Source organism: Salvelinus sp. IW2-2015, linkage group LG2 (genome assembly GCF_002910315.2).
Source record: "Salvelinus sp. IW2-2015 linkage group LG2, ASM291031v2, whole genome shotgun sequence".
In the NCBI taxonomy this organism is placed as follows: Eukaryota; Metazoa; Chordata; class Actinopteri; order Salmoniformes; family Salmonidae; genus Salvelinus; species Salvelinus sp. IW2-2015.
Genome location: NC_036839.1, coordinates 20344610 through 20365841, shown reverse-complemented (window position 1 = coordinate 20365841; position 21232 = coordinate 20344610). Strand labels below are relative to the sequence as shown.

Sequence of the window (21232 nt, the reverse complement as noted above, 5' to 3'; positions counted from 1 at the left end):
AGGTAGGATGTGAGTACATTGGAGGTAAACCTAGGCATTGAGTAATGATGAGAGAGATATAGTCTCTAGAGACGTTTAAACCAGGTGATGTCATCGCATATGTAGGAGGTGGAACAATATGGTTGGTTAAGGCATATTGAGCAGGGCACAATGAAATAAGACAGTAATCACTAACCAGGACAGTAATGGACGAGGCATATTGATATTAGAGAGAGGCATGCGTAGCCAAGTGAACAAATGGGTCCAGTGAGTGGTTGGGCTGACTGCTGACACTGCGATTCAGACAGCATCGGCCTGCTAACTAACAAGCTAACAGTTACTAGGCCGGGGCTAAACAAGCTAGCAGTTAACAGACCGGGGCTGGCAAGCTAGCAGTTAGCAGGCCGGGTTAGCAAGCAAGCAGTTAGCAGGGGCTAGCAGTTGGCAGATCGGGGAAGGCAAGCGAGCAGTTAGCAGACCGGTGCTAGCAAGTTAGCCTTTGGGGGACGTCGCGATGGGGGTAAGTCTGTTTTTGCCTCTTCGTGCGGTGACGTCGATAGACCAGTCGTGGAATTAGTAGGGTTCCAGGTAGCTCTAGGTAGCTAGCAGGCCTAGCAGGTTAGCAGAATGGGCCTTCAGCGGGCGTCGCGCCTGAGGGGCCTGTTGGAGTCCTCGGGCAGATTATGTTGGGATTCCAAATGTAGAGGATCGGCGGGGTTCCGTGCCCCGTACCGGCAGTAGAAGGGGTCCGGGTATTGTAGCCCAGGAGTGGGCTTCGGTGGTAGCACAGGAGCCCTGGCCGGGCTAGCTTCAAGCTAATTGGTGCTTGCTCCGGGATGGAAACGCTAGCCAGGAGTGGTCACCCGAGATTGCGGTTAGCTAGTTGCGAAGATCCAGYTGGAAATGTTCAGAGTTTGAGGTAGGAATCCGGGGATATGGAGAGAAATAGGTCCGTTATGCTCTGGTTTGAGTCATGTTGGTCGAACTGGCGAGAGCTTTCCGAGCAAAAGGTTAGCTGATGACCGCTAGCAATGGTTTGCTAACTGATAGCTGGTAGGTAGTTAGCTGGCTATCTTCAGTTGAGGGATTCCAGATCCAAAGTAAATAGAAATACTTTAGAAAAAGCAGATCCAGACCACATTGGGTGAGGCGGGTTGCAGGAGAGTATTTAGAAGTTGCTGTTTAGGAAAATATTTAAAAAAGATATGAGAAGAAAAATATATATACAAGGGACAGAACAAAGACAAAGACGTCTGACTGCTACGCCATCTTGGAATGGAATGTAGAATCATTGTATCATTGGTCTTCCTCTTTTCAGACAAGAACACTATGTGTTCTTTTGTCATGAGACTTCCACTCACACAATAGAACCACACATAACTATTCAATCTGTATACATTAGCAAATGTGTCATTTTACCAAGTCAGTGCAATTAGACAACGACATGCTGTTTGAATAGTGAGGACATGGAATTCAGGTATTCACTTCAGTAAGAGCTCAAAGGATAAGGAAATGAAATTCTGAGAAGATGAACTTATCTCACATCTTACAATGAGAATATATATTATATTAATATAGTATTTTTAAAAATTAGCTATTATAAAAAAAATGGGGGATTCATTGCCAAAAAAATGAACAAATTAGTCTTCTAGAGGAAAACATGATCAGTTCATTAACAGGTTTGTTAGAACCTGTCTGTGTCTCTAATCTAACTATGCCACCAGTGCTTTTAAGTTTGTTTTAGGATAATTGCTGAGGAGAGGTCAGATGATGATCCTGTAAGAACTTGGTGCCTGTGGCCTCCTTATGGAATATCAAATAGCTGCTGCCTGACAAATAAGAGTAGAAGCATTCCTCTGTGTTGTCTTAACGACCCCAGGGAAGCCTATACTTTGTAATGTGTTCAGTTCGCAACATTCTCTCCCTCTGTTTCTCCACAAACTGTTGATGGAGCTCTGTCTCTCTCGCTCTCTACCTCTCTTACTCTCTATTTTTCTTTCTCCCTCTCTCTCCCTGCCGCTCTCCCTCTACCTCCATTTCTCTTCCTCTCTCACTACCCCAATTTCTCTTTCTCTCTCTCTGTCTCGCTCTCCTTTTATCTCACTTAATTTCTTTGTTCCCTCAGTCTCTGCTGACACAGTGCTACTAGAGACCTTGAACCTTTTTCTCACATTTTATATTACCCAGAAAGCTTGAGTTTTGAAGCTCTCTGACACCTCTTTCATTATCACAACAAACTATGGTGAATGATGAGTTTGCCCCACCGTACAGAAGATCAGACTGAAGCATATCCTCGGGTTACTCAATACAGTGGCCTTCAAACACCACACTAAGACATTCACTCTCTCTCTCTGTCCTCCTACGTACTCTGTTCCACTGTTATAAATATACTGTATAATATATTCCAACGGCTGTCTCTGACAGTTGATCTGCAGCATTCAGAATAGCATACAGTATCTTTGCAACTTTCAGTAACTATTTGTCCTCACCAATCTGAGGTAGACAAGTCATCAACGTGTCACTCATACAGTATGTTACACCTCTCTGAGGCATGGTCAGTACTGTCTCTCTGATCAACCTGGGCTGATAGCTGCTTCTCCACACACTTAGGTCAGTTTCTCTGTCAGGGAGGAAGAGGACCCAGGCAGTTGAATTTATCCTCAAAATAATATTTAGGGTGTCACCATCTGAGGCTCGCTTCTTGGGTGTTTCATGTTAGTGATATGTGAACGCTCAGCTTTTTGAAGCTGGCAGGTATGATATGATATAAAAGTGTGTCATTGCACATGATAAGAAAAAACTAACTTCTGATAAGAAAAAACTCTGATAAGAAAAAACTCTGCATCCTTGCAAGGAACATTAAGTGGAAAACAGGGTAGAGGAGGAAGAGGAGGGAGGAATAGAAGGATCTGAACGAGGGGTAGGAATGGGAGGAGGAGGGGAGAGAGAGGGAGGAGATTAGATTTAGCTGATTCTGCTGTTAATCACCAGTCAGATCAGTCAAAATCATTTGACAAACTTCCTTCTTTGAAGTCTCAAACAAAAGCCTACTCACAATTCAGCCAGAGATTAAATCGCATCACAAATAAACTGAAAACAATTGTCTTCTCTCAATAGGCTGCTGTCACGTTTATAAATTATTGGAGACAAGCACAGGAATACGTAATAGGGGGTTTTAATACTCCACGCAAAAATACAACACACCATGAAAGGCACAGGYACGAAGCTAAAAACAAACACGTATACAAAAACACAGGGATGTAACCCAAACACAATAAATACACAGGACGAGACCCGTAATAACAATACACAGGACGAGACCCGTAATAACAATACACAGGACGAGACCCGTAATAACAATACACAGGACGAGACCCGTAATACCAATACACAGGACGAGACCCGTAATAACAAGTGCACAACAATACACGGGACGAGACCCGTAATAACGAGTACAAAATACACGCAGCACGAAAGCCGTAACAACAAAGCACAGGTACTCACACGACCAACGGACATGGTAACAATAACTGACAAGACAATGGTGAACAGAGGGCACATATATACAATAACTAATCAGGGGAATTGGAATCAAGTGTGCGTAATGAGACAGTTCAGTGACGCCTAGAGGCCGGTGACGTAGACCTCCGGAACTGGTGCACGGAATGAGCAGCAGTACCGGGAATCCATGACAGCTGCAGCATTGCACATTTAATCACAGGTAAAACAATAAGCATACAAGTATTTAATCAAGATGCACATCCCATGGGAAGAACCATTGAAACTGCTTTTGTTGGCCAAGCTCTGAGCAAAAGCACTGCGACATGAGCATGTCACGCTGTGCCATAGTGCTAATAAATGTTCAGCTGGTGTCTCACACTTGAAAGGAAAATGACTCTGTAAATATATCTTGTTATGTTCCAGCCCTCATTAGACATGCAACAGACAGCCTTAAGGCTGAATGACTTAAGACAAAACACGTCGATAGAAAATATAGTACAGTAAGAAGCACAAAACATTTTAAATGGCCCTGAGGAACTACTATACAAAGGGAAGAGATTAAAGTAAAACATGGCAGTCTCTATGGCTTTGAACTCTTTGAACCAGCTATCCCTTATAGAAAATACACATTTTCTGTGTAACACCTGTGAAGCCTATGGCAGCGGGCTAGCAATCTATAGCGCTAAGCTAGTGCTCCCTGTGGTATATCCTCCCTCACATGTTTGCTGTATTTATCGCTGTCTATACAGCAATTACAGAGCAGAGGAGGCTACAGTAGGGGAACAGACAGACTGACAGAGCATTTTCAGAGKTGGACAATTAAAATCACAGACAAGTGGAGACTATAGCCTTGGGGTACTGAGCATAGCCAGTCTGATTCGCTTTTTGAGTGCAACAGCATGCATGATTTTGAGGTGTTGAGGAAAGACCAGGAAAAATCAAATAGCCCCCTGGCTCGAGCTCTTCATTAAATGTGCAGTGGGTTGAATGGGCATGAGTCATGGAAGACTAGTCTGTATATTCAAACGCACATCACAGGCATGGTGGACTGAAGAAAACATCTAGAAATGAAGTAGGTCCCTCACACGAGGTTGCATTTACTAGCCTAGTTAATGGTATGTGTTGGAGCAATCATGTGTCCAGGTTAGGGAAGTGACAAAAACACATTTTCGTTTAAACTGCTAGTTTTTTACCGGTTTTCTGTTAAAACCTGAAAAATCATAAAATTCCACGTGAATTCACAATGCACCTGCACTGTTGCCAGCAACGGTTTGGGTCTCATGGTGCAAGTGTTTGTGTTCTCGGAAGTACCGCAACTAATCAGTCTCCTCTGTTCCTTTCAGATGGTTAAGCATTGCACTTGTAATACCATTACTGTACCTCAATTCCACCTCACAAGGTTTGCATTTCCTTCTCATTTAACTTCTCAAAGTATTACCATACAGGACTTTGCTGCTGTTGCTTGTCTTCTCTGCAATTTTTCCAACTGTTAACAACGTATTTTTGGAACAGAGGAGACTGATTGGTTGTGGTACTTCCGAGAACACAAACAATCGCATCTTTCATGGCGAGCTAGCGAGGGATAGAGAGAAAGGGTAAGGGCACACTATAGGCAGGTCGGCCACGAGGCAGACAGCGTCAAAATCATGCACTAGGCCTATGTATCGGCAATCAAAATCTGTATTTCGCATGGGATATGCTGTATCTCGCAATTTCTTGGCTTGCAATGTCTCGCAACTTCATTAAAACAGGCCCTATCATCAATGAATAGGCTAGGATATTTTACACACAACAGACTGAAGACTGAACACAAACTTTCTTCATTAGCTAAGAGAAAGAGCAGGCTAACCAGCACGAAGGAAAGAGAGGAGGGGGCAGGCAGAAAGAACCGTGGTGTGCATATACAGTATCTTGGTAATCTGTATCTCTTGTCTTGTCTTGCATGCCTCACAAATTCACCAAAGTAGCCTATAGTTCACCTCTCTGGTTTTATTTAAATTACACAACTTTCCCCAGGCAGTCATAGCCTATTATCTAGTTAGGCTATAACACGGAAAATGATCTGTTTTGTGATAACTGCACTATGAATAAAATGTTGTGGGAGGGGGGAAACTAAAAATTTTGTTTTTTGTTTAGGGACTTTTCTTAACGTTAAGGATCCCAATTTCGTTTAAATATTTTACTCTATTTCCCTATTTCATTTCTTCATGAGTCCTGGAAGAGCAGGGTTTATTGGGATCTTTAGGGAGAATTAGTGGAGGAGGGCAGGAGTGGATGCATAGAGGAGAGGAGGAGAGTAGGAGTGGGAAGCGCAGGCAGGGGGTGCAGCACCACTACTCACATATTGAGAGTTGTCCAGTGGCGCCATGGCCACAGTCTTGAAGTTGTCCATGAGCACCGCATCAAACTCCTGCAGGCCGGCGCTGGCGTACACCACCCGGTCCTTGACGAAGATGCTGACGGCTCGGAGCATGAAGGAGACAAACAGGTGGATGTGGATGTAGTTCCTGGTACAGTGGAGACGCCTGAAAGAGAACACAGACCTAGGAAAAGTTAGCAATAGTCCTTAAAGTCTATTATAGCTGAGACAAAATGCAAATAAGAACGTCGAAAAGCAGCGGGTGGCTGCGGTGTGTTAGCGATCACTTGCTGGGTGTCGACGAACGGTCATGATCCAACATATAAAATCGCCTGGAAATGAACAGAAAATGACCGCGATATTCTTGTCAGAGGCCTGCTGGTTTTAACTGTTTGCCGTCACGGTGTGTCTCGTCTTGTAGGCCTTTCCTGCAGTCAATGACCAAAAATGCCTTCTTTGGCCTCATGGGTGCAATGTTATTAATATTTTTCAAAATGTAATCATTAATAAAGATTATTTTMAAAAAACAGATGAAAATCTGGTGTTTCTATGTCAAACAGTTTTGTTATATTTCAGTCTTCTGTGATGTATATAATGTGTCAAATTTGGATGCAAACTCAAAATTGAATACATTTCAACTCTATATCTGATATGGTACAGATGTCTTCATTTTTTTAAACCCATAACCGTGTGTGTGAGGTGTATACTTTTGTTTCAAAGTAGATTTGTTTAAGACTGATTTAGCCCACATACAAAGGTTAAGGCCAAGACTTAAAGCCATTTCATCTCAGCTATTAAATCTGAACAAGGCATAATAGTCTCCCACACAATTTAGCTGGATTATAGACAAAATCGGTTACTCTTTGCTCAGAGGAAAGATACACTTTCCAAGCCACCCACTCACATTGATTCTGGGGACCGTTGAGTCAGTCCCTGAGTGTTCTCTCTGCAGTCTCTATTTCACTCTCTTCAAAAGCTCCATTAACTGGAGAAAGAGTATTCTTTCATCCAGAACTACTCTTAATAAAGAGATGTCTCCCACATGAGCTGTCTGATAGCCTGTGTTTTTCTCTCTCTAGTGTACTCTGACGTAATAGACCAGTCCATATAAGCACTGGTCTTATTAACTGATCATACAAAACATTAAGAACACCTCTTTACATGACATAGACTGACCAGGTGAAAGCTATGATCCTTTATTGGTGTCACTTGTTATATCCACTTCAATTAGTGTAGATCAATGGGAGGATACAGGTTAAAGAATGATTTTTAAGCTGAGACATTATATTTTTAACCTTTATTTAACTAGGCAAGTCAATTAAGAACAAATTCTTATTTACATCAACAGCCTACCCCTGCCAAACCCTAACCTGGACAATGCTGGGCCACCCTATGGGACTCCCAATCACGGKCTGCTGTGATAAAGCCTGGAATTGAACCAGGGGTTGRAGTGACGCCTCTAGCACTGAGCGGCAGTGCCTTAGACCACTGCTCCACTCGGGAGACATGGTGTCACGAGAATTTTTATCCCAATGTCCTAACTGAACTATTTTATAACTTTGACCAATTCCCAGATGTTTGTAAGACCCTGGTTAATGAAGAATTAGACAAAGCCCRCAGTCTGCAATAGATCAATCCTTTATTCAGAGAGTACTCTGACTTCAAAATGAGATCACAGTCTTTTTATAACGCACACACACACACACAACTCAATTCTTATCAATAGAAACTCCACCTTTCTTTTAGGTGGGATGTATTTTTCCCACAGTTCACATTCCTAGTTTATCACTTTTCTACCGGCCTGGCAGTTTCTAGCCATTCCTCTCCTCCCTAGATTAGAGGGGCCTTTGAAGGGTCCTCTTTCCTGTTGTCAGAGTTATAACTAGGTCATCTGTAGTTCAGTTGTCCTTTGTTGTCTCAACTATACATTTCTCACCTTGCTACATAGCAGCACAATGTTTTTTGTCTTAACTTGTTTTACACACACATTATTGGATTATAGTCTTATAATTCTAATACATTTCACACAGTTATACAGTTTCAGAGTGGAACACTTTAGCCATTATCTTATAACATACAAATTATTATATCACATGGAATGTGTATGTTTGCCATTCAGAAGGTGAATAGGTAAGACCAAAAAATGTAAGTGCCTTTGAACGGGGTAGGCTGCTGGATTTTTCACACTCAACCTTTTCCCGTGTGTACTGTATCAAGAATGGTTCACCACCCAAGGGACATCCAGACAACTTGACACAACTGTGGGATGCATTGGAGTCAACATGGACCGGGAGGTACAAGTCAATATTAGAAAGGTGTTCCTGAAGACTCCCAGGTGGCACAGCAGTCTAAGTGCTTGAGGCGTCACTACAGACTAGGGATTGATCCCAGGCTGTGTCACAGCCGGCCATGACCGGGAGACCCATGAGGCGACGCACAATTGGATCAGCGTCGTCTAGGTTAGGGGAGGGTTTGGCCGGCCAGCCGGGATTTCCTTGTCCCATTGCGCTCTAGCGACTCCTTGTGGTGGGCCGGGTGCCTGCAACCTGACTCGATCGCCAGCTGCACTGTGTTTTCTCCAACACATTGTTGCGGCTGGCTTCTGGGTTAAGTGAGCAGTGTGTCAAGAAGCAGTGCTGCTTGGCAGGGTTGTGTTTCGGAGGACGCATGGCTCTAGAACTTCGCCTCTTCCAAATGTTGAGGAGTTAACTACCAATTGTGGAGAAAAAGGTGTAAAAGTAAGAAGAAAAAAATGTTCCTAATGTTTGGTATCTCAGAATTCGCCAGACAAGGCCAATGGTTGTTGTTGTTGTTAGCATTCTAATTACATACCTCTGGTGCCTAGTATCGGATTTAGGGCATAAAGGCTGGGCTTTCACATGCAATCCAATATTTGGAGTTCCTCTGTCCAGTGTTTGTGTTCTTTTACTCATCTTAATCTTTTCTTCTTATTGACGAGTCTGAGATATGGCTTTTTCTTTGCAACTCTGCCTAGAAGGCCAGCATCCCGGAGTCGCCTCTTCACTGTTGACGTTGAGACTGGTGTTTTGCGGGTACTATTTAATAAATCTGCAAGTTGAGGACTTGTGAGGTGTCTGTTTCTCAAACTTCTTGCTCAGTTTCTCAAACTTCTTGCTCAGTTGTGCACCGGGGCCTCCCACTCCTCTTCCTATTCTGGTTAGAGGCAGTTTGCGCTGTTCTGTGAAGGGAGAAGTACACAGCGTTGTACGAGATCTTCAGTTTCTTGGCAATTTCTCGCATGGAAAAGCCTTGACTTCTCAGAACAAGAGTAGACTGATGAGTTTCACAAGAAAGTGCTTTGTTTCCAGCCATTTTGAGCCTGTAATCGAACCCGCAAATGCTGATGCTCCAGATACTCAACTAGCCTAAATAAGGACAGTTTAATTGCTTCTTTAATCAGGACAACAGTTTTCAGCTGTGCTAACATAATTGCAAAAGGGTTTTCTAATGATCAATTAGCCTTTTAAAATTATCAACTTGGATTCTTTATCACAACGTGCCATTGGAGCACAGGAGTGATGGTTGCTGATAATGGGCCTCTGTACGCCTATGTGGATATTCCATTAAACATAAGTCGCTTCCAGTTATAATAGTAATTTATAGTAACATTCACAATGTCTACACTGTATTTCTGATCAATTTGAAATTATTTTAATGGACAAAAAATTAGCTTTTCTTTCAAAAACAAGGAGATTTCTAAGTGACCCCAAATTTTTGAACGGTAGTGTATATATATATATATATGTATACAGTATATATACATATATATATACACAGTATATATTTGCAAAAAAATATTTGGGGGATTGGAAGTGATGCAGACAATTACATTGATGGAATATACAATCTATCTGCAGTATTAAAGCTGATCTACCCCCCCCCCCAAAAAAAGTATACAAAAACATTTAATATATAACCTTTTCATGTGAGGAGAATAACACGTTTTCACCTCACATGTTAATTACAGTTTCACATGCTAAAAACTTTCACATGTGAAAATTGGATACGCATTTTCACATGTGAAAATATCACTTTCAAATGTGGAATTGTAAATTCACATGTAATATATACACACATGTACATACATACATATATATACATATATATACACAAATACATATACATATATATATATATTAAAATTTGCAAAAACATATGGGGGATTGGAAGTGATGCTGACGATTACATTGATGGAAGCTACAATCTATCTGCAATATATTCTTCCCCCCATAAAAAAAGGTAAAACAAAACAAAATGCAACTAGTTTGCACTTCAAACTGAAGCTGGAAAGACAGCAAACTTGTTGCATTTTGTTTCGTTTTACCTTTTTTTATGGGGGGGGAATATACAGTATATTGCAGATAGATTGTACTTTCCATCAATGAAATTGTCAGCATCACATCCATTCCCCATATATCTTTTTGCAAATATAAATATATATATATATATATATACAGTGGGGAGAACAAGTATTTATTACACTGCCGATTTTGCAGGTTTTCCTACTTACAAAGCATGTAGAGGTCTGTAAATTTTATCATAGTTACACTTCAACTGTGAGAGACGGAATCTAAAACCAAAATCCAGAGAATCACATTGTATGATTTTTAAGTAAATCATTTGCATTTTATTGCATGACATAAGTATTTGACACACCAGAAAAGCAGAACTTAATATTTGGTACAGAAAACTTTGTTTGCAATTACAGATATCATACGTTTCCTGTAGTTCTTGACCAGGTTTGCACACACTGCAGCAGGGATTTTGGCCCACTCCTCCATACAGACCTTCTCCAGATCCTTCAGGTTTCGGGGCTGTCGCTGGGTAATACGGAATTTCAGCTCCCTCGAAAGATTTTCTATTGGGTTCAGGTCTGGAGACTGGCTAGGCCACTCCAGGACCTTGAGATGCTTCTTACGGAGCCACTCCTTAGTTGCCCTGGCTGTGTGTTTCGGGTCGTTGTCATGCTGGAAGACCCAGCCACYACCCATCTTCAATGCTCTTACTGAGGGAAGGAGAGCAGTATGACGGCCACCCGGGAGGATGCAAGGGGTTCCTCACTCAGTGTTCTCTGGTGTTCGAGCTACAGTCCTCGTTCCACACCGATCGTGCCATGATCACCTACATCATCTCGCCAGGCCCTGGTGTGGGCAGTGGTGGAGTGGGAACAGCAGCCACCATCCTGCAGCTCCATATTAGCCATCACTGCCGAGCTGCGACGAGTCTTCAGTCACCCAGTCGGCGGACGGGAAGTGGCAAGCCGACAGTTCAACCTCCGCCAAGGGGCCACACAAGTGGCTGACTTCGCCATTGAGTTCCGCACCCTCGCCACCAAGAGTGGGGGGAATACTGAGGCACTGGTCACCGCTTTCCACTAGGATCTGTCTAACTCCATCAAGGATGAACTGGCTGCTCGGGAACTGGGAGAGGACCTCGAGTCCCTGATGACACTAGCCATCAGGATTGACAACTGCATCTGAGAACGTATGAGACGGCACCTTTTTTACACCACCCCCGTATCCCGGTTTCCAGAGCACCCCAAGCCCCCCAAGCCCAGCATTGAGGAGCCCAGGCAGCTGGGATGCACACATCTAAGCCCACAGGAACGTGACAGGCATATAGAGTTGATGGGAACCGCCGGGGCTCACCAGGACAAGGGGAGACCCTGACGAGCTGTGCAGTTACATCCCAGCAAACCGATCACCGTCTGATACTACCGGCAACCCTCCATTGGGACAACCGTCAGCACCACATTCAAGACTTCGTGGACTCGGGGGCCGTGGATAATTTCATGGACAACTACAAATACCTAGGTTTCTGGTTAGACTGTAAACTCTCCTTCCAGACTCACATTAAGCATCTCCAATCACAATTAAATCTAGAATCGGCTTCCTATTTTGCAAAAAAGCCTCCTTCACTCATGCTGCCAAACAAACCCTCGTAAAACTGACTATCCTACCGATCCTTGACTTTGGCGATGTCATTTACAAAATAGCCTCCAACACTCTACTCAGCAAACTGGATGTAGTCTATCACAGTGCCATCCGTTATGTCACCAAAACTCCATATACAAAACACCACTGTGACCTGTATGCTCTCATTTCCTGGCCCTCACTACATATTCGTCGCCAAACCCACTGGCTCCAGGTCATCTTTAAGTCTTTGCTAGGTAAAGCCCCGCCTTATCTCAGCTCACTGGTCACCATAGCAACCCCCACCCGTAGCACGTGCTCCAGCAGGTATATTTCACTGGTCATCCCCAAAGCTAACACTTTCTTTGGTCGCCTTTCATTCCAGTTCTCTGCTGCCAATGACTGGAACCAATTGCAAAAATCCCTGAAGCTGGAGTCTCATATCTCCCTCTCTAACTTTAACTTTTTAGGGATAGGGGGCAGCATTTTCACTTTTGGATGAATTGCGTGCCCATAGTGAACTGCCTCCTACTCTGTCCCAGATGCTAATATATGCATAGTATTATTACTATTGGATAGAAAACATTATAACAGAACTCATATGGCATGCAAACTTCTAAACAGGAAGTGGAAATTCTGGGGCTGGTTGATGCTAAACTCATCGTCTATTCACATCCCAGTAAGATATGGATCTGTTCGCACTTCTAACGCCTTCCAGTAGATGTCAACAGTCAGTAGAACGTGGAATGAAGCCTCTAGTGTGATGTGGGGCCGGATGGCAGCTATTTGAGTCAGTGGTCTGGCAGAATGCTAGTTCCTGGTTAAGCGCATTACTCATGATATCGCCATGCGTTCATTTACTCTGTAGACAAAAATGAATGCTCCGGTTGGAACGTTATTGGATATATATGATAACAACATCCTCAAGATTGATTCTCTACTTAATTTGACCAGTTTATTCGACCTGGAATATAACTTTTTATGAAGTTTTCATCCGAGTTCGCCTGGACCGGCGCCAACGTTTGGACATGTGAACTAAACGTGCTAGCAAAAGTAGCTAATTGGACACTAGTAATGGACATTATCGAACAAAACAACGATTTATTGTGTAACTAGGATTCCTGGCACTGCATTCTGATGAAAGATCATCAAAGGTAAGGGAATATTTATGATGTAATTTTGTATTTCTGTTGACTCCAACATGGCGGAGAAATGTTGTGTATTTCTGAGCGCCGTCTCAGATTATTGCATGGTGTGCTTTTTCCGTAAAGTTAAAAAAAAAATCTGACACAGCAGTTGCATTAAATTAAGAACAAGTGTATCTTTAATTATATGTAAAACATGTATCTTTCATCAAAGTTTATGATGAGTATTTCTGTTATTTGACGTGGCTCTCTGTAATTACTCCGGATATTTTGGAGGCATTTCTAAACATGGCGCCAATGTAAACCGAGATTTGTGGATACAAATATGCACATTATCAAACAAAACATAAATGTATTGTGTAACATGATATCCTATGAGTGTCATCTGATGAAGTTTATCAAAGGTTAGTGATTCATTTTATATCTATTTCTGCTTTTGTGACTATCTTTGGCTGGGAAAAATGGCTGTGTGTTTTTGGGATTTGGTGGTGATCTAACATAAATATATGTTGTGTTTTCGCTGTAAAACATTTWAAAAATCGGACATGTTGGCTGGATTCACAAGATGTTTATCTTTAATTATGTGTACAACATGTATTTTTCATAAAAGTTTTATGATGAGTATTTCTGTATTTCACGTTGCTCTCTGTAATTATTCTGGCTGTTTTGGTGCCATTTGTGACCATGGCTGCAATGTAAAACCCCGATTTGTAGCTATAAATATGCACATTTTCGAACAAAACATAAATGTATTGTATAACATGATGTCATAAGACTGTCATCTGATGAAGTTGTTCAAAGCTTAGTGATTAATTTTATCTCTATTTGTGGGTTTTGTGAAAGCTATCTTTGCGGTGAAAAAATGGCGTTGTGTGTTGGGCTATTGTGGTGAGCTAACATAAATATGTGTTGTGTTTTCGCTGTAAAACATTTTAAAAATCGTGCATGTTGGCTGGATTCACAAGATGTTTATCTTTCATTTGCTGTATTGGACTTGTGATTTCATGAAATTATATTATATGATATCCCTGTGGCGCTAGGCTAGGCTATGCTAGTCAGCGTTTCTGATGAGGATGATCCCGGATCCGGGATGGGGGGTCGGTAGAGGTTTTAATGTGTGAAAGTTAAATATTTAAAAAATATATTTTTGAATTTCCCGCGCTGCCTTTTCAGCTTGGGGGGGGTTCCGCTAGCGGAACGTGTGTCCTAGAAAGGTAAAGCATCAGCTATCAGAGCAGCTTACCGATCACTGTACCTGTACACAGCCAATCTATAAATAGCACACCCAACTACCTCATCCCCATATTGTTATTTATCCTCTTGCTCTTTTGCACCCCAGTATCTCTACTTGCACATCCTCATCCGCAAATCTATCACTTCAGTGTTAATGCTAAATTGTAATTATTTCGCCTCTATGGCCTATTTATTGCCTTACCTCCCTACTCTTCTACATTTGCACAGACTGTACATAGATTTTTCTATTGTGTTATTGACTGTACGTTTGTTTATGTGTAACTCTGGGTTGTTGTTTTTGTCGCACTGCTTTGCTTTATCTTGGCAAGGTCGCAGTTGATTATGAGAACTTGTTCTCAACTGACCTACCTGGATAAATAAAGGTGAAATAACTAAATATTTTTTAAAGAAATTACCAAGACTTCGCCAGAGAATAACAAATCCCCTGCATGGAATGTCCCATCCCTCTGCAGATTCAAGCCCTCGATGGACGCCTTTTTTAAGCTTTTTGTTAAATAAAGCTGAAAAATGTGAGTTCCATGCTATCTCTGTGTCTTTCCTGGGTTACATTATTGCACAGGGACGGTTACGCGTGGATCCCACCAAGGTCAGGGCAGTCACAGTGGCCTGCGCTGGAGTTAACTTCCCTAGGGTATGTGGGACGCTACCTCGTCAACAACCAGTGAAACTGCAGGGCGCCAAATTCAAAACAACAGAAATCCCATAATTAAAATTCCTCATAAATACAAGTATTTTACACCATTTTAAAGATACACTTGTTGAAAGTCCAGCCACAGTGTCCGATTTCAAAAAGGCTTTACGACGAAAGCACACCAAACGATTATGTTAGGTCAGAGCCAAGTCACAGAAAAACACAGCCATTTTTTCCAGCCAAAGAGAGGAGTCACAAAAAGCAGAAATAGAGATAAAATTKATCACTAACCTTTGATGATCTTCATCAGATGACACTCATAGGACTTCATGTTACACAATACATGTATGTTTTGTTCGGTAAAGTTCATATTTATATCCAAAAATCTGAGTTTACATTGACGCGTTACGTTCAGTAGTTCCAAAACATCCGGTGATTTTGCAGAGAGCCACATCAATTTACAGAAATACTCATAATAAACATTGCTAAAAGATACAACTGTTATGCATGGAATTTCAGATCCACTTCTCCTTAATGCAACCACTGTGTCAGATTTAAAAAAAAGCACACCATGCAATAATCTGAGTACAGGGCTCAGACACAAAACCAAGCCATACAGATATCCGCCATGTTGTGTAGTCAACACAAGTCAGAAATAGCATTATAAATATTCACTTACCTTTGATGATCTTCATCAGAATGCACTCCCAGGAATCCCAGTTCCACAATAAATGTTTGATTTGTTCGATAAAGTCCATCATTTATCTCCAAATACCTCCTTTTGTTCGCAAGTTTAGCCCAGTAATCAAAAATCATGATGCACGATCACTAGGTGCAGACGAAAAGTCAAAAAAGTTCCATTACAGTCAGTAGAAACATGTCAAACGATGTATAGAATCAATCTTTAGGATGTTTTTAACATAAATCTTCAATAATGTTCCAACCGGAGAATTCCTTTGTCTTTAGAATTGCAATGGAACGATAGCTYCCTCTCACGTGAATGCGCGTGGTCAGCTCATGGCACTCTGGGAGAGACCTTACTCAATCCCCTCTCATTCGCCCCCACTTCACAGTAGAAGCCTCAAACAAGGTTCTAAAGACTGTTGACATCTAGTGAAAACCTTAGGAAGTGCAATATGACCCCATAGACACTGTATATTCGATAGGCAATGACTTGAAAAACTACAAACCTCAGATTTCCCACTTCCTGGTTGGATTTTTTCTCAGGTTTTTGCCTGCCATATTATACTCACAGACATCATTCAAACAGTTTTAGAAACTTCAGAGTGTTTTCTATCCAAATCTACTAATTATATGCATATTTATGGCTGAGTAGCAGGCAGTTTAATTTGGGCACGCTTTTCATCCAAAATTCCTAATGCTGCCCCCTACCCTAGTGAAGTGAAGAATTTGTTCCTAACTGTCTTGCCTAGTTAAATAAAGGTTAAATAAAAAATAAAAAAACCTGAAGCAACTACAGTGTTTCCTGGGGTTTGCACATTTTTACAGATGATTCATCCACAATTACAGCCATCTGGCAGCACTTCTCACCACTCTCACCTCCACTCCGTTCCACTGGACCCCTGAAGCAGAGGCAGTGTTCCTGGAACTCAAGTGCCGCTTCACTTCCGCTCCAGTCGTCACTCAGCCAGACCCAGAACTCCAGTTCATCGTGGAGGTGGATGCTGCCGTCAACGGGGTAGATGCTGTTCTGTCCCAACGTTCCCCCTCTGATCAGAAGCTCCATTCTTTTCCCGTAAGCTCTCACCGTCCGAGATCAATTTTGACATCGGTAACCGGGAACTCCAGGCAGTTAAGCTAGCTCTTGAGGAATGGCGTCACTGGAGGGTTCTATTCTCCCCATCATCGTGTGGACGGACCACAAAAACCTGTTCTYCATCCAGACTGCCAAGCGTCTGAATTCCCAGCAAGCCAAGTGGGCATTGTTCTTCGGGAGATTCAACTTCATACTCACTTATCGCCCCGGTTCAAAGAATACCAAGCCTGACGCCCTTTTCCGCCAGTTCAACACCGACAACACTGGTTCCGCGATCGAGTCCCGCATTCGCCAGGCTCAGCAGAACCAGCCTGACCCCGGTAACGGTCCTAGAAATGCTCTGTTTGTTCCAGATTCAGTTCGCTCCGATGTTCTTCAGTGGGCCCATTCTACTCACCTGTCACCCAGGTATGAACCGGACCCTCGCCTTCCTGCATCAGCGCTTTTGGTGGTCCAACATGGAGAGAGATGTCCGGGAGTTTGTCTCAGCCTGCTCGGTCTGTGCCCGGAATAAGACCTCCATTAAACCCACGTCCGGCCTGCTTCACGCTCTTCCCATACCCAGTCGCCCCTGGTCACACTCAGCTCTGGACTTCATCACTGGCCTTCCCCAATCCAATGGTAAGTCAGACATCCTCACCATAATTGACAGATTTTCCACAGCGGATCTTTCATTCCGTCCTCCAGGGAGACTGCGGACCTGCTGGTGTCCCATGTGTTTTATCTGCATGGCATTCCTACTGACATTGTATCCGACAGGGGACTCCAGTTCACATTCCAGGTATGGAGATCCTTCTGTTCAGCACTGGGTATCACCCCCAGACCAATGGCCAAACCGAACGGGCCAACCAGGATATGGAGACTGCCTACGCTGCGCAACTTCGGCTAACCCTTCCTCCTGGAGTGCTCAGATAACCTGGGTGGAATATGCCCACAACACCCTCACCAACACCTTGTCAGGTATGTCACCCTTCGAGTGTGCTCTGGGTTATCAACCCCCTTATTCCCTGTCCAAGAGTTTGAGGTGCTTACAGCTTTGCGTCTTTTTGGGTATGACGCAGCAAGCTTGGAAAACCTGTATTTGGGGAGTTTCTCCAATTCTTCTCTGCCGATTCTGTCAGGGCAGATGGAAAGCGTTGCTGCAAAGCTATTTTCAGGTCTCTCCAGAGATGTTACATTGTGTTCAAGTCCGAGCTCTGGCTGGGCCACTCAAGGACATTCAGAGACTTGTCCCGAAGCCACTCATGCGCTGTCTTGGCTGTGTGCTTCGGGTCGTTGTCCTGTTGGAAGGTGAACCTTTGTCCCATGGTGAGGTCCTGAGTGCTCTGGAGCAGGTTTTCATCAAGAATCTCTCTGTACTTTGCTCTGTTCATCTTTCCCTCGACCCTGACTTGTCTCCTAGTCCCTGCCGCTGAAAAACATGCTGCCACCACCATGCTTCACCATAGGGATTGTGCCAGGTTTCCTCCAGATGTGACGCTTGGCATTCAGGCCAAAGAGTTCAGTCTTGGTTTCATCAGTCCAAAGATTCTTTGTTTCTCATGGTCTGAGATTCTTTAGGTGCCTTTTGGCAAACTCCAAGCGGGCTGTCATGTGCCTTTTACTGAGGAGTGGCCAGAGCTTCCGTCTGGCCACTTTACCATAAAGGCCTGATTGGTGGAGTGCTGCAGAAATGGTTGTCCTTCTGGAAGATTCTCCCATCTCCACAGAGGAACACTAGAGCTCTGTCAGAGTGACCATCGGGTTCTTGTTCACATCCCTGACCAAGGCCCTTCTCCCCCGATTGCTCAGTTTGGCCGGGCAGCCAGCTCTAGGAAGAGTCTTGATGGTTCCAAACTTCTTCCATTTGAGAATGATGGTGGCTACTGTGTTTTAGGGGCCCTTCGATGCTGCAGAAATGTTTTGGTACCCTTCCCCAGATCTGTGCCTCGATACAATCCAGTCCCGGAGCTCTATGGACAATTCCTTCGACCTCAAGACATGTTTTTTGCTCTGACATGAACTGTCAACTGTGGGACCTTATATAGACAGGTGTGTGTGTCTAATCAATTTAATTTACCACAGGTGGACACCTATCAAGTTGTAGAAACATCCCAAGGATAATCAATGGAAACAGGATGCACCTGAGCTCAATTTCGAGTCTCATAGCAAGGGCCTGAATACTTCTGTAAATAAGATATTTCTGTTTTTTATTTTTAATACATTTGGAAACATTTCTAAAAACCTGTTTTCTCTTTGTCATTATGGGGTACTGTGTATAGATTGATAAGGCAAAAAATTATTTAATACATTTTAAAATAAGGCTGTAACGTAACAGAATGTGGAAAAATCAAGGGGTACGAATGCACTAGCGAGAATACAGTAGACGGCACGCATCAAACGTGTGATTTATGACCCTATGTCATGGGTCACGTGTGTATGCCCATATATGGGCATCCTGTCAGGACGTCCTGGCGGGAAGTTATCACGTGCTCTAGGGAGTGCCCATATATAGGCATCCTGTCGGTCCTGTTCTCACGCTTTAGAGGGAGTGTTAATTTATGCATATATTTCATCTGTTCCTTTGAAGCTGTCATGATGATTGATGTGTAGGGACCTCGTTGAACTGGGGGATGTGTTTGAACATTTCAAAGAGTATGGCCCCCACCCTGTTTTAGTGACCTTAGGGCTGTTGTCTATGAAACAGGAATGTCCGGGGGTATTGGGGGGGCAGACGCATTATAATAAGTCGCAGAACACCACAAGCACCCCAGAACACTAAACAAGAAATTAAAAATAAACCCAGAACATTAAACTGAAAATTAAACATGTCTCCTAGGCCAATTCTGGGTTTACTTTGTGCCTTGTGTCAAGAACCCAATGACAAAAGCATTGTGGACATTTTGTGTGAGGCCCCTGAATGTTTTAAAGGAGTTTTGGATATGAGTGATGGATATATGGCTTACATATTCCAACCGGAGGATTCAACMGTGAAGATTTTTTACAGACAGCGGCCCAGCCCCCTTTATCAAGCAAAACCCGGGTYTTTTTCTCCTGCGCTGCGTATGAGAGAATGTCTTAAGATACGGCTAGCGCTATATCAGATCGAACACGCCCTGAGTGTGACAAAGTGACAATTTTAGCATGTGAACAATATGATAGTTCAAATGCTACAAAATCAGTTAGTTCATATGTATTTTCCAAAGCCTGCAAGGATGTGAACTATTTTATGCCCGTCATTAACTTTACAGTGGGGAGATTATCGTATATACCTGGCCATGATGAAAAAGCTGGACAATCTTTTCCAAAATTTCGCAGCTGGGCGCTTCTATCCTTAAGACATACCCAGGGTCTACATGCAAGACGTTTGATCTATCCATGGAATGAAAACTTACGGAACGTGGAATGTGCGGGATATCTAGCGAGCAAGAGAGCCTGTCTTGACGACGGTGAATTGGAAACGGATGGATGTCAGGGATAACCCTATAGCCAGCCCCTTTATCTGTAAGAAAGGAATAGTAAAATTGTCTGTACTAATTATAGCATGTTTTAAAAGGTCTGTACTAAATATTTTGAATTAAATAAAGGGTTTTAAAATTGTATCTCACCTTTAACACCTGGAATATCATGCTCCCTCTCTCCCTGTGTGTCTCAGAAAAAAGGTTTTCAGGAAAGACGGGTGTGTGTGCGTGCGTGAGCGTGCGGGCGTGTATGTGTTTGTGTTTCAAAAACAATGGGTTTTTCGAGGGTGTGTGTCTGCATGGGGTGTTTGAAACCAGGTAGGCACTTTCGTGTCATTAACACATAAGCCTCTCAAATCCGAATTTATTTCCCCTCCAGAGGATTTGGGGGCTCAAAAGTCAAACCCCACAGCCACAATATAATCGGTCTAGACAGCCCCTAAGGTCTAAAAACAATGTTATTTCTAATCAACACCGGTACTAACGGTTCATTATGCATACTGGGTGTCACCAAACACAGCAGGTGTTATTTCCCCGAGGATGTAGGAAGCAAAAGGCAATCCAGCCATCCCTGCATATAAAAGGTCTAGACAGCCCCCTAAAAACAATGTTTATTTCTAAACAATACCGTTACTATCGGTTCATTTTTGCATAGAGGATGTCGTTCGAAAAACACTAAACTTACCCATCGCTCTGTAAATTCATTCCATACTTTGTCTCAGTCAGGACACAGCGGCCCAGCTGAAAACTATTTTCCTGCTTTTCTGCAAGCCTATACACATGGAGAATTTTGAAGGTGAGGTAGTGAAAATAATATTTTCGCTTTTGGGTGCGTTAGGTATTTCCTGGGAATTGTTTGATCTTACGAAATTAATGCACTGTTGGGAACTATCTCTCTCTCTCTCTCTAATATTAAACCGGTGTTATATATGTTTTTACAGATATTCTAAAACGGGTGGACATCAATTTTTCAGGTATGTATTTATGACAATTGCACTTATTTTTATAAGTTAAAATGTATATATTTCGTATAAATATTTGTTAATATTATCTAACGTCTATAGGATACCCAGCTGTTACCGGGAATAAATTATTTGGATCATTCAAAACGTCTATAGGATACCCAGTTGCTACCTGGAATAATTGATTTGGATCATCACCATAAAATGAGGAAATCGCCATCACCCGATCTCGCTGCTTTCTCTTCCTTAAC

The 21232-nt window shown here is 42.8% G+C and overlaps 1 protein-coding gene across 1 annotated transcript in view; it reads right to left on the bottom strand.

Annotated features, from left to right (window-relative positions):
* Positions 1-21232, bottom strand: part of LOC111972869 (parathyroid hormone 2 receptor-like) — a 114023-nt gene that overhangs the window by 69947 nt on the left and 22844 nt on the right. Inside the window, exon 6 of the mRNA XM_070446252.1 lies at positions 5822-6005. Coding sequence (XP_070302353.1) covers positions 5822-6005 — 184 coding nt within the window. The remainder of the gene's footprint in view (positions 1-5821; positions 6006-21232) is intronic.